Source organism: Ruditapes philippinarum, unplaced genomic scaffold (genome assembly GCF_026571515.1).
Source record: "Ruditapes philippinarum isolate M1 unplaced genomic scaffold, ASM2657151v2 ctg280_1_1_1_1, whole genome shotgun sequence".
Lineage (NCBI taxonomy): Eukaryota > Metazoa > Mollusca > Bivalvia > Venerida > Veneridae > Ruditapes > Ruditapes philippinarum.
Window position 1 is genome coordinate 33,802 of NW_026858315.1, and position 12,662 is coordinate 46,463.

Sequence of the window (12,662 nt, forward strand, 5' to 3'; positions counted from 1 at the left end):
GATAACAGCAAAAATTAAAATTAAAACTAAAATCATGAAAGGTCGTTTAACACGACAGAATACAAACATGTTGTATTCTTGAGCTGACTGAAGTAATAGAAAGTAATGAATGTGATTAGGCAGTCTATTGCCAACCCCAGCATCGGCTTAAATGTGTGTACTTGGTCCGGAAGCAACAGGCGAGACTATTTTCTTACTTGACATAATAATAAATATTTTAGGTATATATTAAACATGACTGGTTAATTTTGTAGCAGTCAGCTGTTTTTTTAAATCATCATATGATCCGCCCCATGACAAAACCAACACAATACGTTTGCGACCAGCATGGATCAAGACCAGTCTGCGCATCCGCGCAGTCTGATCAGGGTCCATACTGTCCGCTTACAAACGGTATAACAAGCAGAGAAACTGATAGCGAACAGCATGGATTCTGATCAGACTGCTGATCTGGATTCATGCTGGTCGCCAACGCATTCTGTTTGTTTTGTCATGGTGCGGCTCATATAATCATCTAATACGTCTCATTGTGATTTTCACTACCGATGTTGTATGCATATGATAACACAGGGTTCGTATCATGCCCTTTTATGTCACATTCAAATATAAAAAGGTATCGCATTCTTCCTTGACATTCACACAACTGGCGTCGGACACAGAAAATAAACAGGTACACTTGACATTTCATATATACATTGTATTTATTTTTATATAAGAGAATGTTATTGAATTGACATTGGAGCCGACAAAATCTGTATGATTTATGTTACTTAACAAGAATGTTTTAATTAAAAAGAAACAGTCTTGTAAAGCGTTAGATCAGATAAATATTAAAACACTGAGATTATAAACATTAGGGAAACAATTTACGTACGATTTCTTGACCATTTACAACCTATTCCTACAATTAAGTTCAGCTCACGTTTATGAAATCAGAACTTATTTATGTCATCACTGTGTGTTTTGTTCCCTTCAAGATATAAACAAGTATAATGTTATATGCGAAATTTTCCAGATCAATTCAAAAATTAAGTAATAATATCTTTAATATGCTAAATCTATAATTAGGAAACATGAAGATTGCCATCCTTTTACTTGCTGTGTTGCCATTTGTACTGAGTGCAAAGATTGACGACAAACGTTTTATTGAGTCCTTGCTAGGCGGATATGACAGTAAGATCTTAGCTTAATAAAACATGCCCCTTTTCATTATGACTTCTATTTATTGAACAAGAATAATCATATGTTGATATTTTCTATTAATACTTTAAGATTCAGTAGGCTCATCTTTAGGTTAATTATAATTATTTATTGGAACTTATAAAACGACTGTTTTTAAATGACATTATATATATATTCATACGGCATGCTGTTTTATCTTACATAGTTGGTAGATTTACAGCGGCACACATCTTTTCTGTGTGTACTCAAAATATGTTTATTTGAAATTTTAAAAGAGACTAAATAGCAATTATCGGTATTTTCAAATATCAAATTAGAGGGAAAAAAGTCTTTTATAAATAGCATACAGTATGCATTAGCTAAAAGTATAGCTAAAAGGTTTATCATCAATATTATTGTTGTTTTGTTTCATTTATGAAAGTTAAGTAAAAAATTGTGCCTGGAAATATTCAACAAACTAATATTAATATAATTCTTTACTTAAAATTTACAGTTTTGCAACTTGCTGAGCAAGTTCTTGGTCAGTTTGGATGTGACGAGACCGAAGCTCAGTGTGAAAGCACAATGTGCCCGAGTGTTCTCAACAAAATAGACGGCCACAATACTTTCATCACTAATTTAGTTTGTGTCGCCGTTTGCAAAGAGTACGTATACAAATAATTTAGCCGTGTCATGACAAAACCAACAAAATGGGTTTGCGACCAGCATGGATCCAGACCAGTCTGCGCATCCGCGCAGTCTGATCAGGATACATGATGTTCGCTATCAGTTTCTCTACTCGTTATAGGGTTTGTAAGCGAACAACATGGATCCTGATCATAATGCGCGGATGCGCAGGCTGGTCTGGATCAATGCTGGTCGCAAACGCATTATGTTGGTTTTGTCATGACACGCTCAATTCATCTGAAGTAAAAATGTCATACGAAATGTAATATTTTTAGTGTTTTAGGAGATTTATTAAATTAGAATATAATCATGTTATGCATCACACTAGAGACTTTTTTTAAACTTGATTGTCAATCATCTTTGGCGTAAAGACTTTACTTTTTATCGGGAATTGTTTATTTCACATTTCTTTCAAATTCTGAATTCTAAAATGTACGTGGATATTTTATCTTGAATTTTTTTTTCCGAAATAAATCAAGCATTATCTAGAACATTTATTTCGTTTCAGGGCTCAAGTGCTATCAAAACAATTTGCACATGGTCCAGTAAATGGAGTTGACCCATGCACCGGTGGAATTTCTGGACGTTAAATACATATATCGAATTAAAATAATTGTTTACATTATTTGTAAACGTCTGATATTAAAGATGCTTAAAAATTTCTGTTTTTTTTTGTATGTTTAATACTTTCTGTGAATCAGTCATCATTATTTTACTTATGTACTGAACATAAAATTAAAACAGTATCGAGAGCGATCAATGATCATATGTATCGCCTGATTATAGCCAACTGTGTACTGTTATCAGGTTAAAACACATTTTCATTCTATGGCCATAACTCAGTTTGAAATCATTTAAGCGATTTAAGCGGAAAAGCCGTGCAATATGCGCAAGGACTTGATCTAGCGATCAATCCTGTAAAGTTTCATTTAATTTGCATAAGAGGTAAAAGAGACGTAGTCGGAAATAATGTTTAAAAAATAAAAATCATAACAGGGCCATAACTTTGACAAAGTCGTTGAACCAGAACATGCTGACGATAAGCACAATAAAAGGGACCCCTATAAAGTTGTGGCGACTTTGTAGATGTATCAGCTTCTGTGTAGATGGCTATACAAATTCATTATCAGGCCAGAAACACCTTTTAATCAAGGGCCATAACTTTGTAAAAATCATTCGAGTGGAAAACCCATGTTAAATGTGCAAATACTTGAACTACCGATCAATCCAGTTAAGTTTTATTGCAATTGCAGTACTGGTATCCAGACAAATTTTAGAATTAAAAGTAATAAAGGGCCATAAATCTGACAAAAATCATTGGTCTAGAAAGTGTAAATGTCGTCGATATGTATTAGAAGATTTGGTACTAATCATTTCTGTAATGTGCAGATGATATTGAAGCACGCGGCACAAAAAATCTAAAACCATAAAGGGGCTCCTCTAAGGTAGTTTTTTTTTTAAACAGAAGGGACTGTATTTATTTTCGAGAATTGTGTACCATTCGATGAAGGTCTGAATTGACGTGAACGTACCCTCACTACGTTTTCCCAAAACATTTTATTATTATTGCGCAAATGATAAAACATTTTTTGAAAAGGGGGCATAGGTTTTAAAGTCTGTATATTACGGATAACCTGTCACACAAAAGACCATTTTAAAAAAGTAGACAACATATGCCAATAGCGATATTACAGTATCCAATGGTAGTACTGGAACAACCCAGCTAGATAAAACGCTAAATAAAAAAAAAACTAAAATAGCCACAAAACATCAATCATGAAAAGAAAAGAAATATAACAACTCTTACTGAAAGTACGAGGCGACATTTAACGGTCTCAGCACGACACAAATAACGCTGACGTAGCGATAAAATAGAGAAAAAAAAAAAAAATTCCTACAGAACGTGCAAAATGGCAAAAATTGAAATATTGCAAGCTCGATTTGGTTGAGCATGTTCATGGACGGTTCTTTTAATGTAAAACTTTGAAAAAATCATTGCAATTTGTTTGAAAAAATTCGTGCAGAAACCTTTTACTGCAATCATTTGTCTTTTAAAGAAACGTAAATGCACTCCCATTGATCTATCAATAATGAATTAATTAACCATGTATTTGCGATTATCATCATCATCATTATTATTATTTTTATCATTATTATCAGTATTATTATTATTATTATTATTATTACCTGTAATATTGATCCTACATATATTTTCATAGAACATTATTTCTCTTTGCGAATGTGATGAATTTGAAGACACATATCATTACTTTTGCAAGTGTCCACACTTAAATATACATGTAGAACGTGCTAAACTTCTTGAAAATCCAAAATATTACAACTTACAATACATCTATTTGGTGATACTGACCTCTTAAACGAAGCAAAAAGACCCATCTTCTTACATTCACAAAACAAAACAAAAATCAGTTATAAAATAACCCGTTTCTCCTATTTTCTCTTTCCCCTTCTATTTAACATAGTACTTAAGATAATGTGAATTGTGGCATTAGACACCTAGTCACAGGGATTATTGTGAAATTTGGCTTACTTGAAGGTTACTGTATCACACTCATATATTTATCTTAAATAAAAATGGAATAATTCTTGTTCGTTTCTCAAACAGAGTCTACATACTCCATTTTACCAAAGTGATCACTGCACTTTTTGTACCTCTGCGCCACTCGTGAAATATACCTTTTGGTGCTCACTCGGTGAAATATATTCCGATCTTACACTGAACTAAACAAATATCCTCTATGTATTTCTTAAAGTGAGAGATCCTTTAATAACTCTGGATAGTTTGGATAGTTAAAATGATTCATGTTTACTTCTTATTTTGATAAATATAAAAATGAGTAAACTGACAGATTCTGACGCATATAAATGAAATATATACTTGTAAATGGTATTCGTCTTCAATATCTGAAGAGTTGCAGCCTAACTTTTATGTCATTTTCATATCCGTCAGTTTGCACTTTTAAAGCGGCCTTCAATTTTTATTTTCCTTTAATTTTGTGTTGTTTCAAACTAAGTATTTCAGTAATTTTTTCTTGGTGAAGTGTAATATATCATTGTTAAACCTTCTTCAAGTGTTCCGAGAGCTTTTCATAACGAGTCAGTGACATTCGTGTCTAAAAATAGAAGACCAGGGCTTAAATAATTGAAATATAGAGAGTATACCGATAGATTATAGATATTGAAGGGTTTCCTTATTGTTTACGTATTTTATCGTCGGCAGATTTCATTTTGTTTATCTTAATCCTTTTGATTTGACAGTTTCTTAATCTTTTTGATTTGACAGTTATTGTAACAATTTGTCTAAAAATAACATATCTAATCGTTAGAAAAGCTGAAGGCCGCTTTAAGAATAAAATGCTTATTCGAAATCTAGCTCTACTGAAATAAAATCTATTAGAAAACAATTTGACAAGATTAACATTAACGTTTAACACTTCAACACTTTTGGGCAATGCCATAAATAGTGGTACATGACTCCCCAATTTAAAGGATGCCTATGTATTAGACACAGATATTTTGAATGTTTGAAAGAAAAACTTCCAAAACAAACTGTATTTTTAAAAACATTTTCTTACTTTAAATGCACAGAAACTTAATGTTAGTAAATTTAGGTATAAGCAAAGATGTATATTTACATCTTTATATACTCAGTGACAAGGCATAGATGACTAAAATGTTGAAACAATTTGCGCTATCAATATTGCATGTATAATATACACATGCATGTATTATGATAACCCTGTAACATTTGTCGTTGGCATTTCTTATCATGCCATGTTATGTCACATACAAATATAAAAAGGGATCGCATGCTCTCTTGTCACACAACTTGGACTTTCAATAAGCAGGTAAACTAGAAATTTTAGGTATTCATTTTTATATAAGATCATTTATGTTTGAACTCACAAAATCTGTATAGGCAAGAATGTATGAGGAAAACCAGAGAAGTTGGGAGTCCCTCATTAATTTATCTAGCGCTGGTCAGCTAAAATATGTTTACAAAATTCATAATATTCTTCACCCCTAAGGCTCTTTTAACATAGACCTTTTAATACTTATTGTCATACATTTTTTAAATTTCAAACCTTTCCTACAGCATGTTACTCTATTAAGTTATCGTAGTGTTTTCTGATTAAAGAAATGAGCCGTGTCATGGCAAAAGCAAGATAGTGCGTTTGCAACCAGCACGGATCCAGACCAGCCTGCGCACCCGAGCAGTCTGATCAGGATCCATGCTGTTCGCTATCAGTGTCCCTACTCGTTATAGGGTTTGTAAGCGAACAATATGGATCCTGATCAGATTGCGCTGATGCGCAGGCTGGTCTTGATCCATGCTGGTCGAACAGGCACTATGTTGGTTTTGTCGTGACACGGCTCATTTATGTATGAGAGATGCTCGAAAGCATTGGAAAAAAAACGAACGTCCATGACTAGTCAATTTGATTAAGATTGTCCATTAGAGACAGTAAATATAGTCAAGTCGTAGCTAATGCCTTCAACACTTAAAATGTTCGAATTAAAAATCCAGAAGGACTATAAAAACATAGAAGTACTAAGATGAAAGACGATACTTTTTACATAAACTTTCTTGTCCATTATTTAATACACTTTCGAACAAATTCGTTCAGTAGTCATTTAATTATCTTAGTTTTTACAAAACATTTTCTTTGTGATTTACGAGATTTTCCATATCAATGCACAAAATAAGTAATGATATTTAAAATATTTATAATTAGGAAACATGAAGATTGCCATCCTTTTGCTTGCTGTGTTGCCATTTGCATTGAGTGCAAAGATTGACGACAAACGTTTCATTGAGAGTTTACTGGGCGGATATGACAGTAAGATCTTAGTTGCACCCTTAAATTTAATGTTTTGAACAATCATACTATGTACATTCATGTACCCATTAATATCTTATGATAACTTTTAAACTGCTACAATCATAAAAATGTACCATTAATATCATGAAAGTTAAATGAATGATTGTGACTGAAAATATCAAACGGATAAATATTTGTTTATAATCCTTTATATCTATTCACAGTTTTGCAACTTGCTGAACAAGTTCTTGGTCAATTTGGATGTGACGAAACTGAGGCTCAATGTGAAAGCACAATGTGCCCTGATGTTGTCAACAAAATAGATGGCCACAATGTTTTCATCACAAATCTACTTTGTGGCGCAGTTTGCAAAGAGTTCGTATACAAATATTTTATTATGAATATGCTTTCTCTAGTTAAAAAGATCATTTCCGAATTTAAATATTTTGAGTTTAAGGGTGATATTTAGGAACATGTTTTACATATCTTTAGAGACGTATTTTACGACTAGATTGTCAATTTACTTAAACGTAAAGAATAAACCTTTTAGAAAGGAAACATTTATTGTTCTTTTCTTGAGAACACTAAATTTTGTTTTAATACATGTATGTTCGTAATATAAAGGGATATCTTGAAACTAGTTTGTTTAAAAAAATACATTAATTTTGTTTCAGGGCTCAAGTACTGGCAAAACAATTTGCACATGGTCCTGTAAATGGAGTAGACCCATGCACCGGTGGAATTTCTGGACGTTAAATACAGTTATCAAATGAAAGTTATTGTTTACATTGCTGGTGTACATCTTATATTAAAGATTATTACAATTCTTCTGTTTGGTTATTTATTTTTCTTCTTGGTCAGACATCATTTTTTTCTTCAACTTTCTTATTTATTAGAAATGTAATTGATAGAATATCTAAGGTATTTTACAAACAAACTGAATTACCGTAATATTTTCATGGATGGAATGTCTATTAAAGATGAGAGAAATACTAACAAACGGGGCGCCCGTGACCAGTGGTAAAGGTCGTTGACTTCAGACCGCTGTGAGTTCGAATATCGACAGGGACTATGTATTCTTTCATATGAGGAAGCTATCTAGCTAGCTTGCGGAACGCCTATGGTTCTATCCGGTTCCGGTGCCTGAAATAATGCATGGAAGGGCACCTGAAATCTCCCTCAACCAGTGAAGCTGAAACGTCGCCATATGACCTATAAGGTGTCCGTGCGACGTAAAACCCAAGGAACAAAAAACAAACAAAGAAATAAAACAAAAACAACACACATACAGAAAAACAGTATAAACACGAAAAACAAAAACAACAACAGAAACCACACACGCACGCACGCACACACCAACGCACACACACGCACACACACGCACACACACGCACACACACACACACACACACACACACACACACAGTAAACTAAATTATTAATACATTAAAGATAAAAATAAAAGCTTAAAAATTATATTTGTATTATATTTGTATAAATACGTAAAACCAAATTAAAGCACAAAACATTGCAATATGATTAAATAGTGCCGTGTAGGGAAAGTCCTTTCGCTGCAATTTGTCTATTTGATAGAAAGTATTGGCACTATTGGTGTTTTTAAGAAAAAGACATTAGTCCTGTATTTGTTATGACATGATCACAATGTCACCTTTAATTAATGTAGGTCATTCAATGCTTATCATGTTGTCATTTTATGACACTTGTATGTCCTAATTTTTTTATAGAGTATAAAAAGGACACATCTCACCTCGGTATATCACTGATAGGACTCCATCTGAAAGGTAGCAATGATCTTTCTTTCTTTTCTTAATTCTAATAATAATGTTTTAGATTTTTTTAACTGGCATAATAGTTTTGATTATGCTTTGAAGACAGTGCTTATTGACGAGTTGTATTTTCTGTTGTTTTTTTATCTAAAAATTTTATTTGTTTCTATAGTTTCAAAGCAATGTTAGTTCCACTAGAAGAGAACAAAACTATTATTTAGATGTGTATATGTAACTTGAAACATATGGTACTAAATGTAAAAAGACGTACGAAGATAATAAACAATCATTTATTTAAAGTTCAACATTAAATAAAAAATTGCATATACATATAGTAAGTGACTCTATAAAACTCTGGATAGTTGAATTATTTCAACTTTAGTATCTGAATTCAATATTTATAAAAATAAATAAACTTATAGAATACGGACATTTTATTACATCTTGTTTTGAAATATTTTCTTTTACTTTGAATATCAATGGGATGTACAAATGGAAATGATACTCATCTTCAATATCAGAAGAACTGAAGCATAACTTTTCTTACATATTTATATTTGTAATATCTGCCAGTTTGTACTCTTAAATGCAAACTAGTTATCCCTAAACTACAAAAATAAAATCTAAAACATCTTGACAAGATATGACAAGTTCAAACTCAAAAGTACTCAAATGTAGGTTTAACGTTATATAATATCATACACAATTTATAACTTGTCTTGAAACAATTAATTTAATAGCATACACATTATTAGTAACATACGAAAATAAATAATCATCCGATAGTTTTTTTTCCACTTTTAAAAACAGAATTTTTCTCTAGATCATTTATCCTGTTTAGAAAGCCCACACTGCCCTTGATTACTTTTGAATTTATGTCAAATACATTATTATCAGAGTTATCATCGTGCAAGAAGCAATTGGTTTTCTTAAGAATGTCGCTTACAGAATAATATAAATCAAAATATAAAGACGGACCTTGTTTGTTCAAATAACTATCTATCTACTTTTTCCTCTTTGATTGCCATTGTTATTTCAATTTTTCATATTTCACATAATACCAAGGCAACTCATTTTCTCTTCATTTTATACTTAACTGAAATTATTTACATTTCATTTATACCGGTTTTATAGAAGTTCTACCATTACGTCTGATGAGCACTTATACAACAACAGTGTACTTATCTTTCTGTCTTATATGGTTGAATATTCCTACCATTTCCATTGTATTCACATACATTTTGTATATGTATTTACAAGGTATTCTATATGTATGATACAATAAAATCAAAAGTGTCATTTGTTCCATCCATTAATATAGAATAGTGTGCTTGGAGATTATTTTTCAAGAAAAATTATGCGACTCCAGGCCGATATAATCAGTAAATTTATGAAAATCGTGATGAAATTGTTTAAGAAACAAAATCAGATTTTAGAATGTACTAAAAATACTCCGGTTATAAATGATAAATACATATAGTTCGTAATTATTTCATCAAGAGTAATAACTGGTAGTAGTTCATTCATTTGTAGCTGAAAACATGAAGATTGCCATCCTTTTACTTGCTGTGTTGCCATTTGCCATGAGTGCAAAGATTGACGACAAACGTTTCATTGAGAGTTTACTGGGTGGATATGACAGTAAGATTCAGTCCAATAGAAACATTCCTGAAAAAGCCACATTTAGCCTAAAATGAATACATTTTCTTTTGAAGAATTGGGGAAAATAATACATGTATAGTAGTTCATACTTAGTCTATACATTGTAATAGTGGATTTTGACCATGTTCAATTTAAGCAAATTTTAAAGTGCTCTGGTCAAGTGTAATAATTTGAACACTGTAACACTCACAATAAGCTTTTAAAAAGTTAAATGATATCATATTAAGTATATCGACTTGTCATTAGGAATACTTAATATAGAACATTTAAGCTGCTAGTATTAAAACATGAAAATAATCTATCAATGTTTTTATTTATGAAAGTTGTATTTTATGTATGAAACTATAAAATGTATAATCATGTTATAAAATCTTAATTATCACTTTCTTTATAGTTCTTGCCCTTGCCAATCAACTTCTTAGTCAATTTGGATGTGACGAGACTGAAGCACAATGTGAAAGCACATTGTGTCCACAAGTTCTCAACAAAATAGACGGCCACAATACCCTCATTACAAATCTTGTCTGTACTGGAGTTTGCAAAGAGTTCGTATACACACATTACAAAATAAAAATACTATTTTTTTGTCCAAACCTATCTAAAATATTTATTAACTTACAAATTAGACATATGCTGTAAACTATAATATAAGAAACATTTCACTTCGTTAAACGAAACACACTATACTACGTCTTTTAAAAGTACTAAATCAAATGTAATTGTATTTTAATCATTGCTAAATATGTTTATTTCCTATTTTATATGGTAAAACAATAATATTTTCATCAAATTCTAACATAATTTATCAAATATATTTTGTCTTTTCAGGTCTCAAGTGCTAGCAAAACAATTTGCACATGGTCCAGTCAATGGGATTGACCCATGCACTGGTGGAATTTCTGGACGTTAAATATGTTAATATGCAAAAATTGAATAAATAAAATATTCCATATAAACATGATTGTTATGTGATTTTTACTAATTTTGGCAAATTAACAATCGTGAATCTTGTCACTCTATGAGAATAAATGTGACGCGTCACGACAAACCAACATAATGGGTTTGCGACCAGCATGGATCCAGACCAGCATGCGCATCTGCACAGTCTGATCAGGATCCATGCTGTTCGCTATCAGTTTCTTTACTTGTTATAGGGTCTGAAAGCGAACAGCATGGATCCTGATCAGACTGCGCGGATGCGCAGGCTGGTCCGGATCCATGCTGGTTGCAAACCCATGGTTGGTTTTGTCGTGATGCGACTCAAATGTATTACAAATGAATAACGGAAAATGTGTATAATATATCTGCCATTAAATAGATAATTTTGAAGCATTGTCAACCATATCAATTAAAAGCACTTTTATCCATCTACAGAACGTTTTAATAAATCAATTATTTGTTAACGTAATGCAGCATTGATGTTATGTCTTTAATCTATGTTTAAGAGTCATTAAAATGCAACGTTTCTTACGCTTACCATACTAAACTGCAACCGTATCGTTCACCATATGCAACAAGATATTTCAGCAACGTTAAGCAAAATGGTTTTCTTTTTTCTATGTTCAATATGTTATAAGTTAAATAGCTAAAACACTCCTGCATTTTATTAACATTCGGATTGAAAATGTCACAGTGTCACTAATCATTATGGCTATTTAACAATTGCTGAAATTTTGAAATCATTCGATTATCTTTCATAAAATTATAGTTACTTTATATATCCAAACTACATAACAATTAACAGTCGTTTCAGAACTGAATGTGGTGAAATCCCTTTCTAAGTTTTACAGTTTCTGATTGAACTTTTTTCACTTGAAAGTGTATATTGTAAGTGTAAATATCCAGCAAGCTGGAATTACTGCTCACAAACCAAACCAAACAGAAAACAACACAGTGATCAATCTAAATTACAAATGGTTCTTTTATTATATATTATATGGTATTGACTATTTCTGTTAAATACTGTTCTGTTCTAGATACCACTGTTTATCACCTGACCTTTACGGAAATTAATGAAGTGCCAGGTCAATATTGTTGGACAATAACGAATCAGTTTGAATTACCGTTATTTAACCTTCTTTACTTTCTTTACTTTCTTTAATAGAAGCAATGAGTTCAAACTTTGACTAATTGCAAAATATTTCTATAAACTGAAAGTTCAAAAAGCAATATACCGAATCACTTTACTCATTGGTAATCTATAGAATAGATTCATTGTCAAAGAAAAAAAATATTGACATACATATCACGTTAATACCTCCTACTTTAGCTACTTTAATTTAAACATAAAGGTTAAAGATAGGAGAGTGTGGTTATCAAAAGGCTGTCATAAATAAACCTCTATTAATCTCATCAAAAACAAAGTACTCAAAACGACACACAATATTAAAGCATAAAAGAGTAAGTTGTATTGAGTAAGTAAAATTGCAAACAAGGATTATACATGTTCTTGCGGAGGCAGATCAAAGAACGTTTGATAATTAAAATCAAGTTATTTATGTTTCGTATTTCTTGGTTTAGG

The 12,662-nt window shown here is 31.6% G+C and overlaps 3 protein-coding genes across 4 annotated transcripts; all 3 read left to right on the top strand.

Moving 5' to 3' along the window:
- The first annotated feature begins 554 nt into the window (after window positions 1-554).
- LOC132752779 (uncharacterized) lies at window positions 555-2,511 on the top strand. Its single transcript, XM_060743156.1, has 4 exons — window positions 555-670; window positions 1,069-1,173; window positions 1,676-1,826; window positions 2,357-2,511. The coding sequence occupies exons 2-4, from the start codon at window positions 1,074-1,076 to the stop codon at window positions 2,436-2,438; spliced, it is 333 nt and encodes a 110-aa protein (XP_060599139.1). The 5' UTR covers window positions 555-670; window positions 1,069-1,073; the 3' UTR covers window positions 2,439-2,511.
- Window positions 2,512-5,692: 3,181 nt separating this feature from the next.
- Window positions 5,693-7,518, top strand: LOC132752780 (uncharacterized). 2 transcript variants are annotated; one of them, XM_060743159.1, is made up of 4 exons: window positions 5,693-5,717; window positions 6,606-6,710; window positions 6,917-7,067; window positions 7,367-7,518. In XM_060743159.1, the coding sequence occupies exons 2-4, from the start codon at window positions 6,611-6,613 to the stop codon at window positions 7,446-7,448; spliced, it is 333 nt and encodes a 110-aa protein (XP_060599142.1). In that variant the 5' UTR covers window positions 5,693-5,717; window positions 6,606-6,610; the 3' UTR covers window positions 7,449-7,518. The 2 variants fall into 2 exon arrangements, with proteins under 2 accessions (XP_060599142.1, XP_060599140.1); XM_060743157.1 differs by having other exon boundaries at window positions 5,712-5,735.
- Window positions 7,519-8,373: 855 nt separating this feature from the next.
- LOC132752778 (uncharacterized) lies at window positions 8,374-11,097 on the top strand. The gene is made up of 4 exons (XM_060743155.1): window positions 8,374-8,494; window positions 10,013-10,120; window positions 10,536-10,686; window positions 10,970-11,097. Exons 1-4 carry the CDS (start codon window positions 8,407-8,409, stop codon window positions 11,049-11,051), a joined length of 429 nt encoding a protein of 142 aa, XP_060599138.1. The 5' UTR covers window positions 8,374-8,406; the 3' UTR covers window positions 11,052-11,097.
- The last annotated feature ends 1,565 nt before the right edge of the window (window positions 11,098-12,662 follow it).

Excerpts from the sequence above, each read along its gene's own strand:
- LOC132752779 (XM_060743156.1), top strand. The coding sequence starts at position 1,074 with ATGAAGATTGCCATCCTTTTACTTGCTGTGTTGCCATTTGTACTGAGT. Across the intron at positions 1,174-1,675 it reads CTTGCTAGGCGGATATGACA|TTTTGCAACTTGCTGAGCAA; the intron begins GTAAGATCTTAG and ends TAAAATTTACAG. Across the intron at positions 1,827-2,356 it reads TGTGTCGCCGTTTGCAAAGA|GGCTCAAGTGCTATCAAAAC; the intron begins GTACGTATACAA and ends ATTTCGTTTCAG.
- LOC132752780 (XM_060743159.1), top strand. The coding sequence starts at position 6,611 with ATGAAGATTGCCATCCTTTTGCTTGCTGTGTTGCCATTTGCATTGAGT. Across the intron at positions 6,711-6,916 it reads TTTACTGGGCGGATATGACA|TTTTGCAACTTGCTGAACAA; the intron begins GTAAGATCTTAG and ends ATCTATTCACAG. Across the intron at positions 7,068-7,366 it reads TGTGGCGCAGTTTGCAAAGA|GGCTCAAGTACTGGCAAAAC; the intron begins GTTCGTATACAA and ends ATTTTGTTTCAG.
- LOC132752778 (XM_060743155.1), top strand. The coding sequence starts at position 8,407 with ATGACACTTGTATGTCCTAATTTTTTTATAGAGTATAAAAAGGACACA. Across the intron at positions 10,121-10,535 it reads TTTACTGGGTGGATATGACA|TTCTTGCCCTTGCCAATCAA; the intron begins GTAAGATTCAGT and ends CTTTCTTTATAG. Across the intron at positions 10,687-10,969 it reads TGTACTGGAGTTTGCAAAGA|GTCTCAAGTGCTAGCAAAAC; the intron begins GTTCGTATACAC and ends TTGTCTTTTCAG.